We start from the raw sequence: 21,047 nt of genomic DNA, 5'->3' as shown, positions 1-21,047 counted from the left end.
AGAAAAAGCTGAGTTGATTCTTTTTTTAGAAAGTGAAAATGTGATGTATTGTGGAAACTAGTGTGTTCGTTTCTAAATGTTTGAGCCAGATAGTGTTTATTCTTGTAGATGCAAAAATTAGTCGTCTTTGTCGTGTCTCATTCTGAAGAAAGTAGAGTTCTTCAAAGGCATGTGTGCCTGATAAATCTTTTAACATTATATTAGATGTTCCACTATTTACTCTCTGATGCAAATTTTATGATAAGCTCTTAAAAATGTGTGAGGAGTTGTTTAGGCTGCAGAATGCATTCTTTAATAAATAAATGCAGATTATACACAATTTTGTAAGTAAAGTGAGACACATTTTTAATTAGGGTGCTTTCACACCTGGATCACTTGGATAAGCTGTTCCATAACAGGTGGCCTTTCCCCTCTCAGCCCTGATTGAGTTTCATAGGCAGCCTGAGAATTTGGTTCAATCAATCGATCTATCTTTAGTTGTATATCCCCTAATCATATTAAATGTTAAATCAAGACACGTTACATACAGCAAGTAAACACATTAATCTTTTTACTGTATATTATCTACAAAGACCCAAAATTAATCCAGCATGAGCACTAATGCAACATTTAGCAAAATTACAGTGGCAAACTAAAACTCCCTCAAACAGCCTGAGGGAGAAATCTTCAGCAGACTGATGATGAACAGCCATCTGCCAAAACTGTGTTGGGCGTGGAAAGTGGGAGAGAGGGAGATGCAGGAAGAAGGAGAAGGATAGTTGAATTGTGTGCAATGAGAGAAAAGAAACTAGAAGCTGACACTGGCGGAATTCTGGACACAAGGAAACAAAAAACATTGGGAGATACTGAAAAAAGTATTCTGACTCTGAGAAAACTGATGCAGAGAAACCGATAAAAGCTATCACTGGAGTAGAGGGAATAATCTGGCAATGAGTAGACGTGAAGCCAGGGTTCGGAGGCAGATGAGGAGATTAGTTACGGTTGTGTGATTTATCCTAATTTCAGAAGCCATGTCCTCCAAAGGCGAGGCGATAGGGAAACAGGGACATAACACAGAGAAAATATTAGGATCAAAGCCTGAGATGTAAATTTGGACTCAACTGAACATAGCAAGTAGTAGTAGTAGTTGTTAGCAGTAGTTATAGTAAAAGTAGTCGTAATAGCTGTAGCTGTAGCAGTTTTAGAAGTAGTAGGCTAGAAAAAGATGTAGTATTGCAACTACAGTAAAAGTCAATACTGATACTATCTGATCATCAGCATAAAAATAGTAAAAGATTAACATACCGTCTTGTATCCAGTTCAACATCTACAGAAGAGCTAATGCTAGGCACACAGTAGCAACATCACAGGACTGGATCATTTTCAGCAGGTTTAGTAAAGTTGAATCAGCTGTTGAAAACAATGGAATCTGTCATTCTCCTCACTAGAACGTCCATTTTTGCCAAGCTGGACTTTACACATTTAGGCTATAAATACAGATGAGACAGTGGTTGACCTCCTCGCTGCTCATAAACTTGTTAGTAGGTTAAATGGCGTCTTGGAGCCATCACACAATATAAAGTTCGGCCAGTAGCCATGGCATTCAGTATATTTACCTATAAAGTGGGAGCTGTTATATAATTGCATAAACACAGTCCTACATCAATGTGTGCGTTGGCCCACTTTACAACACTGCAGTGTGAACACAAAAATATCCAAGGGGAAAATGCAAAAATCATCATCTTATCAATGAGCTCCAGGTGTCAAAGCAACCTTTGACATTTTTTGGAAACAGTGTAAATAACACCATCAGTTTGAGAGTGAGACTCTAAGATATCCCACCTGTGTTCCCCCCTGTTGTTTGTGGTTATAACCCAACTTTTTAGATTATAGAGTGTTCATATTTACATAATACACCTTTAAGGGTGTTTCTGTGTTCATTTGTTAGAATCAGTTGAAATGTTCTGAAATGTCAGAGATGTCTTTTGCTGTAGTTTTGTCATCTTATTTCCAAGAGCTCAAACTGTTGTCTTTGCTCTGAAGATACAACTCGGCCAAAGAGGGACTACGAAGTGGACACACGAGACTACCACTTTGTGAACTCCAGAGAGCAGATGGAGAGGGACATTCAAGAGCACAAGTTCATCGAGGCGGGACAGTATAACGATAATCTGTATGGAACGAGTGTCCAGTCTGTGAAATATGTGGCAGAGAGGGTGAGACCATTTTTTTTTTTTATGAAAACTGAATGTTAACTGCACCCCATTTTACAAGTAGGATGTCAATGTACATTACAATTAAGGTGTTCCAATCTTAAGCAAAGCTATTTTTATTTCTTTGGCTTCTCATATAAATGTAATGTAAGACCTGAATTCCTAACTCCATACAATATCCATGCATATTCTTTTTTTTTTACTCAGGAGAAAGATTAGTGTGTCGTTGTGTTGCTAAACCCGATCAGATATGTGATTCTCCTGACATCCTGAAAAAACACATTTGAAGTGTTCAATACACTTAACTAGAAATGACACTTTACTGTCTTGAGGACAGTGGTATTAAAACAGAAAGAGCTTTTTTTTTTTTCTTTTTTTTTACAAATGTACCTCTTGTTGTTATTATTGGGTCATCATTTATGGAATTATGGAATAAAATGAAATCCCTTTAAAATCTGTTTATTTTTATTTGGGGTGTAAATTGATTCAGCCAGAATGATGGATTGTGACCCAATAGTTAATCCTTGTACTCAGCTGAATCCGACATATCTGGAATGGTAGATATTCACTGGCTGTGTATTTGAAAAAAATATGTATATAAACACCAATCTGAAAATCCTGTGAGAAACTCAGTGACAAAAATGTGTGTCACTTTTGGTCTGCACAAAGCTTGTGGACTTTAAATTGTGTAGTTTCGGTTTATAAACAAGGGGATGGGGTTTCTAATCTATATCTAAAAAAAAAGATATCTAATATCTCTGTGTCTGTTTCTCTGTTTACATTCATGCCTTTATCTTAGGGTAAGCACTGCATCTTGGATGTGTCTGGAAACGCCATCAAACGACTACAAGTAGCACAACTTTATCCCATCGCCATCTTCATTAAACCTAAATCTATTGATTCATTAATGTAAGTATTCTTTTCATTTACAAACCATTCACATGTTTTATCTTTGGAACAATCTTCAACTAGCCTGCATGTTTCTTGCAACACTTAACATCCCCCTATTAATCACTTTAAGAGAAAAGTATACTAAACAATATATAACAATAGAAAAGTACCTTTTAGCAAATCTTAACAAGAACCAAATGATAACACCTCTCTTATGAGCAGCCATTATTTAGGGCTGCTGAAGCAACAGACAATAATTTATAATATTATAAAATGTGCATAATATTTTTTTCTCTTCATTAAACCAGGCTTGGTAATTTTCAAAAACTAGCATAATTTTGAAAGTAGCATCCTCTCTGTTCTTCGTATCCACCCACCCCCTCCCCTCTGTGCTAGCCACGCCCCTCACTTACCTGCACTAGCGCCATTGGTCCAGAAGCAGATTTCAGTTTATGCTTTGAGTGTAGACTCGTGCCGACAGCCAACATTGGTTGAAGTTTTTACGCGTTTGCAACTGCTACATGTGAAATATATATATATATATATATTTTTTTTTTTTTGTCATAGCACATGAAGATTAATTACTGTCAGGACCTAAACACGATTTCAACCAAAATCTTGAAAAGCTTACCTGGAGACAATTACCTACCCTGCCTTTAAAGAACATTGGAATTATTGTCCAATACTGTTCATAACACTCCACATGTCCACCTGCTTGAAACATCATTATACATTACTTTATAGTGAGTATATTATTTTAAAGGACAAGGTGCTACAATTTTTCATTCATTATCGATAATTGTATACTAGTCATAAATGTTAGATGGGGGGACTTCTTTTGGAGTTTGTTCACTATTGACATGAGTTGTCATTAAAAAAAGATCCTGTATATGTTTGCAGGGACATGAATAAGAGACTGACAGAGGAACAAGCCAAGAAGACATTCGACAGGGCGATGAAGCTGGAGCAGGAGTTTGGTGAATACTTCACAGGTATGATGAAAGCAATTATAGAGTCAACAGGTTCGTTTATGTTATTGTATTTGATCAGCGCTAGTCATTTAAAGTAGTATCACTATTACTGTTTCTGTGAAGTGAAAAAGAATCAGGATCCAATTTCAGATCGAAACAAAACTTCAACAAACAAAATGTCATCAAACAAAAATACCAAAAGGAAAGAAAAAAAAGTTTACCTTCCTCAACTTTGAAGTCCAAAAAAAAAAAAGTCCATCAAAAGATCAACTTAAAATTTCAGCAAAACAAAACCATCCACAACAGTACAAGGAAATCAGATGAATCCACACAAGACAGTGACACAAAAAATCCACCAAGAAACACATTATATGTAAGACCACTGGTAGGTACAGTGCTGTATAGATAAATAAACTGACAATGAGTAGGAAGGAACACTAACTTAAGACTTAATAGACACTGCGGTAATCAGACGAGACAAGGGCAATCAAAACTGGAGGAAAACTAGACAAAGAGAGAAAGACAAGCGAAGAAACACTGAAGACTAGAACTACAAAATAAAACAGGAAACACTAAAGACACAGAAAACTCAAGAATGTAATAGTAACGATACACAGTAGGACACAAAGAAACAATAGGATAAGACATTAGAATACAAAACAGGAAACACTAAGGGCTAGGGACATGCACACACAGAAAGGAGAAACAAAGGTAGAAATGAGAAAATGAAAGAGGAAGTACTAAGGCCTAACTCAATTGTACAAAGCAATTACCAAACAAAGCAGCTTTAGACAAACAAGCTGTGGTGGTCTAACGTTTTCTGTCATGTTTAAACAAGCAAGTCAGTAAAGATTCTTGGGGCATTCTGCTTGAAAGTGTATGTATTGTGAAACCGGCTTTTGGGGAAGTTTCTGTAAATCTGTTAAAAGCATTGAAACTGGAGGAGCAGATCAACTGGGTCTTTTTCTTTTCCTTTGATTTAGTCAGAAACCGTCAAACTGGACTCATGTTGGGCTTTAAAGCATTCGATAACGATTGAAAAGTAACACGTGTGACCACAATGAAATAAATGTTGTTTTTCTCATTACATAAAGAGTTCCCCTTTGCTTTGCAGCCCTGGTTCAAGGAGACACCTTAGAGGACATTTATAACTACTGCAAACAGGTCATAGAGGAACATTCAGGACCCTATATCTGGATTCCCTCAAAGGAGAAACTATAATAACTCATCACCCTGGAAGGGACTTTGGACTGCTAGAAAACTCGTTATAAGTTGTAAGATATGGTAACTGGTGAATAGTCTTCATGAATAATTACTGTGAATATGTTTTTTTTGGTCTTTTGTTTGTTTTTTGCTTCATTTTTCACTCAACAAGATTAGTTACTCGTGAAAATGTTTGATTCCTTGTTTGTCTTTTGTTTGGTTATTGCTTTTTTTCACTCAATAGGAATGTTCCTGAATGTAAACCACAAAGTGTTTGGATGTTTCAGGTCTTGAAACATGAACCGTTTGTATATTTTGTTGACTTTCATTTGTCCAAATAGGAAAATGTAGTAAAACTAAATTATTTTCTGGGTTGTCCACATCAGCACAGTGTGGAATTTAGAACAGGAAACTGAAGGTTGCAGCTTGAATGCAGATTTCTTTGCTTCACTGACAATGACAGTTGGTATTTAGACTACAGTGGCCCTACCATGTCTTCACAATGCAGTTCTATCAAATCCACATATGAAGTTTAAGGTTTTGTCTGATTTTGCTTTTTTCTACATCGTCTTTTCTTCCTTGAATTCCTGTATTTATTTCTCTGATAATATGTAAGGCCAACGTAACACTCTCTTGTAAAGTTTTTCATGTTTTTATTTATTTATTTATTGAAGCAGACATTACACACCTGCCTGTTGCATTGACAATGATAAGTAAAGGGAGAAAGTTGCTATCAGTAACAGAGTTGTAACATTATATTTTGCTACTTAAATTGCCAGAGGTAAAAAAAAAAAAAAAAGCACAGAATTATTTATAAGTGAAAATGTAACTTTGATTAAAAGGTTATTTAAGGAGCATATTCTGTTTGAGTGATGTAGTATGTTGTATCTGTGCAAACGCAATGGAGTTCTGATGAGACTTGGATTTGATGTTCAATCTATTTTGTAGACTTGGAGTAGAGAGGATGATCAGAGTGGCGATAACGTTTATTACTGAAACACATTTTTAGCTTTTGAAACAAAAGCAGGACAAATACAGATTTTAAAGGATACAAAATTTATGGGAAAAAAAAGGCAGAAACACGGGAAGGATAAAGACATTATAGAGCATCATAAGGTCTTTCTTACTTTGAAGAGATACTGATTCAGATGCCTTGTTCTCCTCAGGCAGACTGTTCCAAAGTCTAAATGTTAAGAAATCTGATAATAATTAGTGAAATAAAGCTTTGAAGGGCACAATTCAGTCTGACCCTCTTGTTCATGCACAATAACTTTTTGTTTCTACACAGCATGTATTAGCGAAGCTGCAGTGAAACTATGAACAAAAAACAGCACTGGGTGGTACCAGCTATGTGTCCAAATGTAGCCTAGTTTGAATATAATTTCTAATTTAGGACAGAGTTACGCACTACTCACATTTAAGGTATTGCACCTGCTTAGATAGTGACAATGTACGCACAACTTATTTTAAAAGGTAGGAGGCTGAGGAGGAGCCGAGGGTTTTATACTGATTCGCGTCCACAACAGGACATTAGATGACATCACAGAGATAAAAGATGATTTTGTTTTCTACATCGGACATGACAAAAATAGAAACAGGATCCTCAGTCCTTCACTTCAAGTGTGCTCTACACTGTGTTTAGGGCAATACAAACATGCTGTGTTGTTATTTTGCACTAAGGATGTAGGCTTTAGTTGTTGCCTAATTATAATGCTTTGTCGTATTTTACAAACATTTTTATGGTTGTTGTATAATTGTAGTTGACTCAATTAATTTCGGCTGTTAGTCTGTTCAGAGAAATTTAGACAAAAAAGGCCGCTTCTTAACACTCGCTGCATGGAGAAAAATACTTTTACTGATTGGTCACGTTGTGCAGTTAAAAGGATATTTTGATTTGTTTGTTACTATCTAATAGTTAAGATGTACCTTTCATTTCCACGATACGACCAAGCAATGAAACAACTTAGTTTACAAAATAACTAGTTTCACAGTGTGGACTTTACGCCATAACTTAAAACAGAACACAAAGCTGGTGCAGCAGGTATTTATCACAGTTTTAGGGCAACATGTTAACTTCCAGCTGTGGTCATAATTAGCGCTGTAAGTTATGCTCTGCAGCACTTGCATAGTGATAAAAGAAATGAGTAAACTGATTAACATATCTTTTCTTTTTTTTTTGCAAATATGTGGTCAGTAGACTGTCACATGCACGTGGTTTGTAGCCCAATACAGCAACATCATTTAATCTCCTGTGACCTCTGAATGTCCGAACAGAAGGAATAATTACAGAACACTAATCCTGTGTAGATGCTTTTATGATTCCCTGAAATGTATTTAAAAACAGACTTTAAGAATTGTCAACCTTAAATATCTTTTATTTTAAACACAATTAAAGGGACATAATGGATATTTTGAGGCCCTGTTGACATGCATTAAGGTATGTTTTAAAGGTGAAAGTTTAAAAAAAGGTATAATATCTGTATCCACACAAGACCGCAAAGTTCTTTGAAATGCTCAGACAACATGCAGAGCCTGTAGAGCTTTGTGCGCTTTCCTCTCATTGGCAGTATATTAAACATTAATAGTCGTTATTAATAATTAGTTATTTGACAACTTGTACACGTTATTACATCTAGCACTGATGATCTTCTGTCTCCATGACAACCGAAGATGCGTTAGGGTAAGTCATTTTCAAAAAGCTCAGTTTTCAGGAACATAAAATACAATTTGCATGTGAATAAAAGGCCAAACAACAAAATTTAATTTACAAAAACGCTCTGTACAGTACATGTCATTACATGAGTGCCAACCATTGCCAATTTTGAACCTCAGCTGGTCTTCTGTTAACTTGTTAAATGTTGTAGTGGAACAATTATCATCCAATTTAGAGATGTTTCTGATCTGGGATTATCATATCCCTGGTCAGTTTGTTGAGCAGAACTCCCAACAGGACAACAAGGACCATCTTGAATCAGCCATAGAGAGCCAGGAAGACTACACAAAAGCAAATGTCAGATTTGTTTACCGTTGGCTTTAGAAGTGGATGAGCCCTAATGTCCTCAGTAGATGCTTTAACTGACCCAGCACGATACAATATATCCACTGGCCGTAGTTTACTCACCAGAGGCTTGCCTTCTATAAAGGGCATACAAATCAGTACCTCTCCTTGTTAAAATTAAGGAATACCAATAATGTGTAATTGTAATGTATTTATAAAGCACCCAGAATGACTACTGCATCTAACAGTGTAATAACCTCACTCTCGTTTGATTGCAATGCCATTGTTTGTTAGGTTCTCACAACGATAATTTGTGAATGACTTATAATCTCGTATTCCTGCCGTTTGATCTCAGCATGTTTCACTCAATCTGTTATAAAGTTAATATAGTAGTCACAATACAAACAGGTATGTTTCTTATCAATGGAACATTACAAAAGTGCACTTATTCATTGTTTTCGCTAACAAAAATAGACACTGTTTGATGAGGGTAATACAATAATTAAAAAACCAATACAAGTAAAATCCACTGATTATTGTGTAAAAGGCACGGTGAAACCTGAGGAGACCTGTTAGTGTGGACTGCATCCTGTTCTTGTGTCAGCTAAGAAAGAACTGAAACCACACAAGTAATCTTGTGAAACAAGTGTGTGCTTGGTGAATTAAACGTATGTTTTGTGAAAAGATTGAATAATCTTACAAACTGGCTGAGATGTGTGGCCAGTGGAAACTTTACAAACCATTTCAACTTAAAAACTATTGAAGTATGATATTTTGCCGTTGACATATTTGGCTGAACACTTGTGTTGTCTTTCAACTTTTTTGCAAAATGTTTCAAGACATCTGTAATTATTTTATTTCTTTGCAAATTTTCCATCAGGTGTTGGTCACCACTTGCCTTAACAGAGTAAGTTTACTGTACATTAGAACCCAATGATTAAAAATGAGAAAACAATATTTTATTTGAAATTACGATTTCTTTACCTTAATTCAATAAATAAAAAAAATGCTTCATCACATTCAATGTGTTTCATGATTAGAGCTGTTCACATGCTGTTCTGATCAAATCAAAGGCTAAGGAGATGATTATGTAAGAAATGAGCTTTTCACTGGCAACAAAGGATGTGTTTTTAAAATCCTTATTAATAATACAAGTTTTGGACCCTTGTTTTCAGTGTGTTTTGGTCGGCAATAAGACGAGATGTAAAATAAATTCTAACTTTATATTTTGGCTGAAAAGTCATTACACACATTGTAAGACATGATATTTTAAAGGACAGTGGGGATTTGACCTATGCATGATGCAACAGTCTTCTGTTTCCTGTGGATGTGCAATATTCAACACAGCTGAAGCTTTGGGGAACCTGTTTGAATCATTCAAATTGTGTCTATTTTGCAATTAAATAAAACACTGTTGTAAGAGCTGGTGTCCAAGTAATATGTTTGTTTGTTTTTTTTAAATCATTTGGCATTTTCCCTTTTTAATAATCTAATTAGGGGAACCCAACCTCATTATTTCCCATTTCCATGTTGTAGCTTTTTGACCCTATAGAAACCCTCTACTCAATCAGTGTAAATCTTTATTTTTCTTATTATCTGTGACCTTTAGCTGACTGGTTATCGCTGTCACTTAAGAGCAAGAAGATGTCCGATTCAAATCCCTGTTAGTCAAGGCTCTGTGGAGTTTCACAGGAGTGGAGTTTCCTCTCCAGATACTCCAGCTTCCTCCTACAGTCCAAAGACGTACTTGTTAGATCAATTGGAGATACCTAAATTGCCTGGTTGTTTGTCTCTGTATGTTGGGCCTGTGAGGGCGTACCCAGCCTCTCGCCCAATAATAATAGATAATGGATGAATGAATTCTGAGTGGAACTCCTTCCATTTGTAGGGTTTGCATCTTTGGCAGCACACATGAAGGTGAGTCTTTCAATGAAAGTAAACAATCATGGAGCTCATGGAGTCTTATGAGTGCTTTTAAAAAATGAGAGAATGAATGTGGAAATAACAAAAGGGAATGAATAACAGAAGAGGTGAATTCAGATATATGTGAAAACAAAGACAGATAAATTAGGGAAAAAAAGGGAAAATATTGAACTTTTCTTAAACATGTTGGTTGACTTCCTCATCATCAATCCTCATACATATGCAGAAAAATAACAACACTATGTTTTACTGATGAACAACAACTTTGGGTTCACACATACAGTATAGCTCCTTCTGCAAATATCAGGAGTTTTTTTGTGTGAAAGCACTATAAGACTCTGCAGAGTCTGCACACGAAGTAAACACAGAAAAGAACATGGTACTGGATATGTCTGTGTTTTAAGACTGGTGAAAAAAAGACAATATCAACGGACTCAGTAATAACAGGGCTGAAGAACTCAACCAGGTGATGTGCTGACTCATGCAAATCTCTTCACCTTGTCTCACTTCACCATGAGTGGAAATGTTCAATCTAATGAGTAATGACAGCTGGGTTAGCTCATTGCAACGCACTATTTATTAAAGGGAATTATCATCATGGAATCCTATCAGGATGAGACTAGGCCCCTGCACACCATGTCAGTGACCTTTATAGCATAAAACTTCTGATTCTATAATGTGATGTTTTGTGTTATAACAATTTAAGTTACCATGTCACACGTGATAACTTTTAGGCTGTGACAAAAAAAGTATATTGCTATTTTGTGATAGTTTTGTTATAACTAATCTAGTAATATCCCAGCATTGCAGCAATCCTGTAATTTTTTAACTACAATAATATGACTCCAAACATGTATCCAAGCTTCTTCAGGTGAAAGTGTTTTTCTCCATGATGCCTTTTGACTTTGTCTGTTATAAAGTTGTTTTTCCATTTGTCCAGTTCAAGTCATGTACTGTATTCAGCAGTAAGTCATAAATGAAGCATGACGTTGCTCTAACAGTCTTAAATGGATCTATTTATGTTGCATTTCTCTGCTTCACTTGCTGGAGAATCACTTATTTTGACCTTCAACTCATTCTTTCTGCAATGTGTTGTACATCATGGCTGTTTTTGGCCAATTATCACATCTGAGTCATGTACGTGTTGATGGTATGACGGTCACAGGGCTTCCATTTAAGAGTAATCAGCAGGTAGTGGTTAAAATGAAGCTAATGTTTTAACTTTAGTTTAGATTGTAGAAGTTAAGTGCACATTTGTGTGAGGACATAAAAAAAGAGAAAATAAAAAATGAAATCGATTTTTTTTTATCTCTAAAAGTAAAATAATTTGAGAGTCAAAGGGATTAAAAATTCAGTTGACTATTTAAAATAAAGAGCTTTGTTTCTATTTTTTCACAATCTCTCACTGGTGAGAGAGTGTGAGAAATGACATTGGGGACAGTAGCCACACATCGAACTTGAACCTTGGTTGCCTATTTTGGCCTTCTGCATCCCAGTGACTTTGTTTTCTAATTCAAAGAGCAGTTCTGACCTTCACTCTGCTTATGATTTTGCTGCTTTTATGCAATTCTTAGTTTATGGCTTCATCATGGCTTCGTGGTTCACCTGTTACATATAGTTTTGTTGTTGTCTGCTGTTATTTCTTTCAGACAGAACATGTACTTGTTAACACTGACTTTCAGGGAGTTTTCCTCCATTATGAAAACAGAGAATAATAAAAGTTGTTTGATTGCATTACATCATATTGGCACATCTGGTTTGCTTTAATTCACTAAGAATTGCTCTGTGTGTATATGTAATTATTACAGAAAACTGCTTTTCAAAATGAAATGAAAAGGGGTAATACTTTTAGATAATCTTGTGCGTTTTTCATGTCAAATAGCCAAGTTTATTTGACTCTTACTGTGGGTAAGTGTTTAAGTACAATATGACATCCATGTATACGTTTACATAATATAGGCCACATAATTAAGGCAGAGTCAGTAGCTGTTTCCTGGGGGGAAAAAATGAGGCGCATTGACTTATACAAAAGTAATGTAGCTCAATCATCACTTAGCCTTCGGGCCTCCATACATGTGGTGGTGACCTTGAAAAGAAAGAAAAAGATTCCTAACTCTCAAAGGCAGCAGTTCTGTTTATTTAGTGCAGGTGCAGGTTGGTGATCCTGGCAACAAATGACCGTTTGGACTATTGTGTGTGAGACGTGAGACATTTTAGGTTTAGGAGCATGCTTGTCTCCCAGCCATGGTTGATGTTTCAAACCAGCAAATATGATGGACGTGAACATAGCGCCAATAATAATAATCATTCTGGGAGTGCTAAACGGCTAAAGCTCATTTCAAAGAGGGGGAATTTTGTGTTGACTTTCGCCTGCGGGTGTTGAGTTGTCCTGCTTTCTCTTGGACAGGCTGGTGCCAAACACACGCAAGACACCAGCAGTTAGCTTGTGCTTGCATGAGGCAGCTTGCAGTGTATAGCCTTGAGAAGCAGTAAATGTACACAAGGCTACTACGTACTATTGAGTATGCTCTTCTGAAGGCACTGAGCCCAGGTGGACGGGCCCAATTTAAATAAAAAATGCAAATGACTTTGATTAATGACTTTAATCAAGTTCCAGAAATAGGAATGTTACTGTGGGTTTCTTCTGCTTTTTGCATTGACAAAGCACAGTACACCGATTTTAAATGTTGCATCAGAGTAGGCCTATAGGCAATACATTTAGGCTAATACAGTCATATGTAATTCATCTGTGGCTGCTGACCGCGGCCACCATTTACAAAGGTCATAATTTAATATCATTGAAGGCTTTATTGTTAAAGGACTATTAGAAAAATGTAGCTGAGGACAATTACAGTGGCTTAGTCAAGGCTACTGAATGCCTGCTGAAAACAGTTCTGTTTCTTTCTCTTCAGCTTCATATAGCCAATTAGTGAGGCAGTATATCCAGCCAATCGATTGTAAGATAACTTCCCCTTTGGCTGCATTATTTTAAAGGCAGTTGAAATTAGGAAAGAGACAAGACAAGAAGACTATCAAGGCATTTAACTCTAAAGGTTAAGTTTAAGATATTTTTTTACAGCCACCCTATAAAACAAGGAATATTCTCATAATGTACAGGGGAGGCGTAAGAGCTTCTGTGGAACATTTCCCTCTCTTGTCTCAAAAGGCATAATATTTTAAAGGAACTCCAGAGAACCTTCAAGAAATATTTTCTCAAAAGATCTTTAGAGATTAAAAACATAAACTTCAGAGAACCTTTAACCCGTTTCCTAAAGTTTTCTAAAGGTTATGTTGAGACTTTTTCCAAAAACCTTCAGGAAATCGTTATTGAATGTATAACGAATCTCCAGGAAAACAGCGTGTGAAGGTTGTGTAATTACAATATATATGTATAAATTAGAGGAAATTAAAGGATCATAACCTCAAAGTTCACTGAACAGTAAAACCCTATACAAATTAAAAACTTCAACCATTTTTTAAGGATAGATAGATAAGGTTAAGGCACAGATAGTTTTGCTCCACTAGCAAGAAAACATCGCCCTCTACTGGCTGATATTTATTAATTAGCCTTGCACAAAATGTCTTTTTTTTGGCACAATGTTTGAGACTGATGTGTTACCTAAAGAATGTTCCTTAAAAATAAAGTAAACATGATTGTTTATCAGGAAAGATGGGCTCTTAAGGAAGAGGATTCCTGATCTTCCCAAAACTGTGTCCACTGTAAGTGTTGAAATGTACTACTACCTCGGCACCATGATGGATAAGAAACTTCAAACAATCGAAGTTAAACATCTACTCCAAATGTCAGTGACGCCTCTTCTTGTGGAAACTTTGTAAAATGCAGGTTTATCAATCAGTCCTTACTTTCCATAACTCTCATTAAAACATTAACTTATCTGGATGCAGACCCCACAGAGAGTTAACTTAAGAGCCAAAAAAATAAAAGCAAACTATTGTTCTGCCTTCAGTTTGGACATGGCATCACAAGATCTATTACAGAGTTGTAATTTGTTGACTTAAGAATTTTGTAGACAAAAGCAAAAAGACCTTGAGCTTCTTTTGATCAGATCCTGATTTGCGAGTGTTTACATTTGTTATGGAAGCTATTTCTTAATTTAACAAAGATTATCACTGATCTACTTATGGTTAATATGTGTGAAATGGCCCTGCTGAAACTTTGTAAACTTTAATTGTAGACTGTTTACATAGCCATTTTAGATTGCAGAAAACATGAAATACATTATTTCGAGTTTTAAGTCTCTGCTGAGCCTGCCCTGCGGATTTGTGCAAGAAAAATGGTATTTGTTTTCAAGGCTGGATCATTAGATACCATTTCTTGTATCTAAAAGTCTCTAAAGACTTTTCAGATGGTCCACAATGCTGTGATAGAGAAAATCTGTAATTAGGTACCTGTACATACAAAAAATAGAGTGTCTGAAAGCATTACAGCAGTACAGACGAAAAATTTAAAAAAAGTCCACGACTCACTGTGTGCTTTTAAACTACGAGAGGCAGAGCCTTCAGTTATCAGGACCCTCTCCTTTAGAATCACACCAGTCAGGGTCTTGGAGGCACACACCTTTTCATGTTGTGGCTGTTGCTCAGTTGGTAGCGTTGTCATCTTGAAAAACGGGAGCAGGACCCAAGTACAGAAATATTTTTTAAAAATCCTGTTCAAACTAAAAAGAGAGGGAGCAGGGAGACAAAAATGTTCAAACTAAAAAGGCAGAATGCAAAACAAAAAAAACAAAAAACTAAATCTAAAACAAGGAAGAGGAAATATCCAAACAATCCAACAGGAGACAGGGTACATCTTAGGCATATACACCAGACGCTGCGAAGCCTGTGTCCGTCCACTGCTTCGATATGTCAAAGCAGCCACCATATTGTGAGGGTCAAGTCTGCCCTGTCAACCTAAACAAGTCAATGCGACAGCGATGTGTTTTCTAAAGAAAACCACGAAAATATACTTTTACGTGACTGTGAAGAATCATTGCATTCATTTTTAATCTATTTATAAATATGGATGTAGCATATCTATAGAAAGTATTGGAAGAAGTTAGATATTGGGACTGCTGTACTTTCCTTTTTGAGCAGCAATATGATGTAGCCAACAACAAAAATATGCAAAAGAGTTTATTTACATACAATGTGACATTTATGTACGATACGGCACGTAGATATTTACACAATATCATATTTACCCATTATATTACATATATTGTTTTATTGCTACATATTCCTCTTTACATACTTATTCATCTATTATATTACATAGTTATCATATTCCTCCTCAGAAGGAATCATGAGGCCTCCTCTATTCTATAGGTCTTATCAAAAGATGCAGGTGCAGCACCTATCACCAGGCTACCACGGCACACACCACGAGACAGCATCCTGTCTCAAAGTACGTCAGAGCATTGTCCACAAGGCCACCAAAACGTGTGGGCAAATAATTGTGGTCACACACAAGAGCAGGGATCTTGACGAACGGGTATGGGAGGTCTTCAGATTCTTCTGCTGCTGGAGCTGAGGAAAGATCAACAGCAGGCTAATGTTATTTGAGCTAAATACAACAAAAACAAAAAAATGTTCCTACCTGTGGAAGGTAAGTCCATTCAGTCATTGTCATTATTTTGTCAGTTTTGACAACACCAAGCAGAGCAGTGATGTGGCATCGTTGCTGAAGTCTGAACAAATTACCCTTGCAAGATGGCGGACATATGCTCCGGCCAGTCGGTGAGGCGTCTAGTGTATATGTCTTTGGGGTACTTGAGACAGGAACCGAAAAACAATGTACTGACGCAGAGCGGAATAGACACAGAAACTAAAAAGACACAGGGGTAATCAGACACAGGTGAGACTGGTTACACAGGTGAGGATAATCAGGGCAATCAGACAGGACGGAAACACACAAGGAGCAAAGAACACAAGAACAGAAACACTGAGGAAAACAACAAAGTAAAACACAAACACTAAAACACAACCTAAACAAGATATTACAAAAATAAAAAAGGAAACACTTAAGACTAAACTAAGAAAAACTAAACACCAAACTAGGAAACACAAGTAAAATAGGAAACAATATTACAGACAACATAGAAGGACACAAGGATACAAAGTGACACAGGAAACACTGAAGACTAGAAACTAGCAAACACTAACACAAAGGGAAACACACTGGGGAACTGAGATCTAAAACAAGACAAGAAATCAAAACTCAGAAATTCAAAACTAAACCATGACACCAGAAGGTTTGGGATTCAATCCCCAGCTCCTGCAGCATCACATCCTACGTGTGGGTACTTGGACACTTAAACCTGAAATGCTCACACTGCTTTGTCAGCGGAATATGAATGTGTATGAATTTGATGAGTTACTCCTGATGGTCTCACTACCTAGCAACCTCTGCCATCAGTGTGTGAATGGGTAGGTGTGACATGTGGTGTAAAAGTGCTTTGAGTAGTCAGAAGACCAGAAACGTGCTATATAAGCTCATTTACCATTGACTTTAAAAGTAGACTTAAAACTTTCCTTTTTGATAAAATTGATAGTTTGGGTGGCTCAGGCTTGCCTTAAGCTTCGTTCAGCTGGTAACATTAGTTTTTAAGATAAATCAAGATACATATTATTGATCACCCATTTGGCGAAAATTGGTTGTCACAGCAGCTCAATAAAGAGGAAAAGAGTCAGCAAAAAGTTAAAAATAAGCATATTTACAGGAATTAAATATAAGAAACATACAATAGTAATTCAATAACAATACTAAGAATATACACTAAATATACACTATGTACACTTTCACTTGTTGAAAAACAGAAGAAAACAAAAAAGTGTGGAGCATTATTATAAATGTTGCTTAGACTCCTGTGTGAACTAGTAATGGTCCTTAACTGACAGAAGAACAAAAGGAGTGCAAAAGAACAACAGTAGAGAAATCAGACAACAGCAAAACGAAGTGCAATCCTTTACGGTTATTTCATTAACTTCATGGTAAATTCTTGCTTTTTCAAGTTTTTTTTTTTTAAGTTCTATTTTATATTATGATAGTTGCTTCTTATGTTTGATTTAAATAAAGTATTTGTTATTTTAGAATTATTTCCCATGTTAACTGTTTGCACCAACACACCAAGGCAAATTCCTGGTATAAATGTATGTAAATGGGGGCTACTTGGCAATAAAAAACGATTCTAGCTTCAATCAAACCTTAAACTGTATTTATTGTGTTAAAAAGGTGATAAAAACGAATTTAAAATAACACTGATTGATATTGCTGTATATGTTTATGTCGACTATTTGGCACACTTTCAAATATCTTTCTTGCTGTATTTTCTTGCAAGCCAAATCTCTCAGGGATAATGAAGACAGCCTTTATTAAGAGGCCATGGTGAGAAAGGTCTGGTATCATTTGCATGGTTTAATACAAAATAAGAAAAAAAACATCAACGGCAGTTGTTAATTTAAAAGTCCCCTTTACTTATAACAAACTTTTGTGTTCCACATATTACACAGGCTAATGTAGCATTCTTTGGGGGATTAAAAATACACTACGACATTCCCCCATGCCAGTGGTTTAAATCAGCTCACACACATTAACACACTCACTTATTTTTTCGGCACTGACTTGTTGTTTAGCATTACATTTTCAACACGTGTACTGGACATTATATTTGAGGACGTTACACTAATCTCGAAACACTGGAATATAAGGTTGCTCCTCATTGGTGGACTCTAAATGTCCATCAAATGAATTGCCCATTCACATGCGGCATTGCATGCCGGGGTGGATGTTTTCTGTGTGGATTGTATACTGCTAAACTGTTGATAATTTTACAGCTAAAGCGTTGTTTTTTTTAGAAGATTGAGGCAGAGAGCCTCTGGTTATCTCCACTGTCACTTAAAGGTATGTGCTGCTGAACTATCGATACTCGTTTTTCTAACATGGTGTATCAATTATCACGCGCACAAACACCCAGGAAGCTTTTAACAAGTACTCACTCCACTGATAGATTATAAACGGCGTTTTGTAAGTCCTTATCGGGTTTTCCTGATGTAGCCCCTACCTTCTCGATGACCTTTGACAACTACAAAGAGCTGAGAGACAAAGTTTGGTCAGAGATGTTGTTAGCGAGTATACAGGCCACTCAGGCTCTGAGCACTTTGCAAACCGGGGGAGGGGAGGGATATAACTGAGAGGAGAATTTTCTCCCACCTCGATGAAAACGAAAGTGATTTTTAATGCATTATATGACTGAAAAAGTCTGTATTTCGGCCAGGATCAAAGCACCGTGCTGTTAGTTTTTAGTTGGGTGAAGTGGTTTAATGTGTCGCCTTCGGTGACAGTAACATTCATCATCAAGTGAAGTGCTGCGTTTCTGTACCAGTGTCAAATGTAACACTATAACACAGCTCACTTCCGGTTACCTATAAAAATAAGATTGAACTCAACTGATGCTGGATGCAGATTTTGTGACATGGTATATCACACAACAGTATCGAAAGTGGAAATTTAACACAATTTGACACATACATTTCTAGTCTTGTCATGTAAATAAAGTGCTTTCACTATACCATATTTAAAATGTGGATACAGTTTCAGTAAAATCAAACGGAATACCTGTTTGAAGCTCCATTGTATAAACATAGAATTTAGACAACCTAATTTTGCGTTATTTTTTTGTTTATGGTTACCAAAAAATGCAGGCAAGCAAACTCCTGCACTGAATAACTCAAAATCATTTGCATCGGTTTGTTATTGAAATATTTCTATGTATTTGTGGAGTTGAGAGAGTGCTCAAGATCAAAACATTTTTTAAAGCTTTGATACATTTTGGTAGTATGGTTCATTTTCTCTAGATGCAATTTTTAAGATTTTGGTAGAAATTCTCTCAGACATTAATAACTCGTGTGCTCAGAAAAAGAAAAGAAGAAAGCAGTTAAAATCACATAAAAACTTTGACCACTGTTTGCCATGAGGTACCAATTTGATGAACCAATCATGCCTCCCTGTCTCCCTGCTCCTTCTCTACCCCATGCATGCACGAGTCTACACTTAAAGCATGAGCTGAGGTAACTGAAAAATGAATTGCAAGATTAATTGTTGGAAAAATTATCTCTTGGGACAGAGGGAATGCTACTTTCAAAATCAAGCAAATTTTCGAAAATTACAGACTCTCCCTTTAATATAACAGAGATTGGATAATTATAAACGTGTTTTGGAGACTTATTCAAAATGTTACATCCTCGGCACGATATAATAAGAGCTGAGCCAGATGGTGTTATTTTGGGCACTCAAACTTTTCTCTCCTTCATAATGAAAGTTACATTTGAAATACGCAATAAAAAATGGTAGGTATACATGAGCTTGCCTTTCCAGTCCGGACTACACAGAGCACTTTTTGCACTTAAGGCGATACTAACATTTCATTCACATAGCCTCTATATTTATACACAGCTGAAGAGGCAGCAGAATATAAGGGCATCAGGACTAGACTGCAATCATTGGAGCTTTGGATTGCACTGTTGTTGAAGCATTACACTTACATGCAAAAAAGATGAGACATCATGTCTTTTCTTGCTTTTTCTGTGTGGGATGCATATCCTCCTTATTTCATTTTCATTTCATTTTGGTAAATGGCTCTGGACCGCATAATTTACTAATTAATATAATCAATGTATAATAACCATTGTATCTGAGTTGGTTATTGATTTTCCTTGTATAATCAAAGAGGGTTTAATATTGAAAATACTTCAGAATGTTCAATTTGTGATTATTATTGTGAAGTTTCATTATTATTATTATTTTATTATTATTATTATTATTATTATCAGGGCTGGAATGATATGAGAATGTTGATCATAGATATAGCTTCGATTAGTTGAGATGGAAAGAGGTAAATATTCACATTCATTCTGTTTCCATAAATGCAGTTATCATCAAACACTTGTGGGAAAGATTTAATAGTGAAAAGATTGTCACTTAACTGGACAGTAATTGCACATGTGCGTTCATCACAGACTGACACTGTGACAGTAAGTCAAAACACTCTGCTGGTGACAGACAGAAAGAAAAAATACTCATAAAATGATATTTGATTTGACTGGAATATTGGCGCATCTCTGCGATAAAATTTGTTTATACCGATTTAAGCGTGCAGGTTATTTATATATGATGATAACAATATAATAATAATTATTAGTCGTAGTAATAGTATAATTAGTAGTATAAGTAGTAGTAGCTGTATGAGCCTTTTAGTGTCAGTAATGGACATATTGGGAGAACAATCCTAAATAATAAATTGAAGAGGCACAAGGAACAAAAAAACAATCAAAAAGTTTATTTTAACTTTAGTTTGATGATCAGAATAAGTTAAAAAGAATCTTCTTAATCTTATGTTTCATATGTCTGGTTTATACTAGACACTGAGCTCAACCTAATTCTTGATCTTTGACTTATTTCAAATGTTATTCTTTACCTTTTTGCATAACTTTCAACTTTGGACAATTAGACCACTGCAATGTAAAACTGTTGTTTTGTCTTGTGCATGGCGCAATGATTCCCAACTGTTTACTCAGATAAACTCACATTTCCCTGATTAAAAACTGTCACAAAAATAGAGCTACACCAAAACTATGTTGTTGGGTTTTTTTTGTGACAAATGGTTCTGCTTCCGGTTTGCGCGTGTCTCTTTTATCTAACTTAACGCAGCAGTGTTTGGTACAGCCAGTGCTGAACTGTTATGATGTGTCAATAAGTTAAAAAGGTGGACGGCACCGATGATGAGAGGGCCCACCCGGCACCTGAACAGAACATCGGAGGTATGTGTGGACACACAGGAGACGATGATGACAGAGAACATGTGCTTTCAT

General features: G+C 36.1%; 2 protein-coding genes across 31 annotated transcripts in view; both read left to right on the top strand.

Moving 5' to 3' along the window:
• The window catches only part of dlg2 (discs, large homolog 2), a 168,143-nt gene extending 158,790 nt beyond the window's left edge, over positions 1-9,353 (top strand). For all 21 annotated transcript variants that reach the window (XM_079356339.1, XM_079356340.1, XM_079356336.1 and 18 more), the window contains 4 exons: positions 2,023-2,195; positions 2,992-3,101; positions 3,984-4,075; positions 5,169-9,353. In XM_079356339.1, coding sequence (XP_079212465.1) covers positions 2,023-2,195; positions 2,992-3,101; positions 3,984-4,075; positions 5,169-5,275 — 482 coding nt within the window. In that variant the 3' untranslated portion in view covers positions 5,276-9,353. The remainder of the gene's footprint in view (positions 1-2,022; positions 2,196-2,991; positions 3,102-3,983; positions 4,076-5,168) is intronic.
• Positions 9,354-17,897: 8,544 nt separating this feature from the next.
• bbx (BBX high mobility group box domain containing) overlaps positions 17,898-21,047 on the top strand; it is a 28,484-nt gene continuing 25,334 nt past the window's right edge. For 5 of the 10 annotated variants that reach the window (XR_013780179.1, XR_013780180.1, XM_079356489.1 and 2 more), the window contains exon 1: positions 20,807-20,996. The gene's annotated coding sequence lies outside the window, so the exon portion shown is untranslated. Of the gene's footprint in view, positions 18,082-20,805; positions 20,997-21,047 lie in introns of those variants that run through there. The other 5 variants (XM_079356486.1, XM_079356485.1, XM_079356491.1 and 2 more) reach the window with 2 other exon arrangements.

This window comes from Symphodus melops (assembly GCF_947650265.1).
Source record: "Symphodus melops genome assembly, chromosome: 11".
In the NCBI taxonomy this organism is placed as follows: Eukaryota; Metazoa; Chordata; class Actinopteri; order Labriformes; family Labridae; genus Symphodus; species Symphodus melops.
The sequence above is the reverse complement of the archived record's forward strand: the minus strand, read 5'-3'. Positions and strand labels throughout refer to the sequence as shown.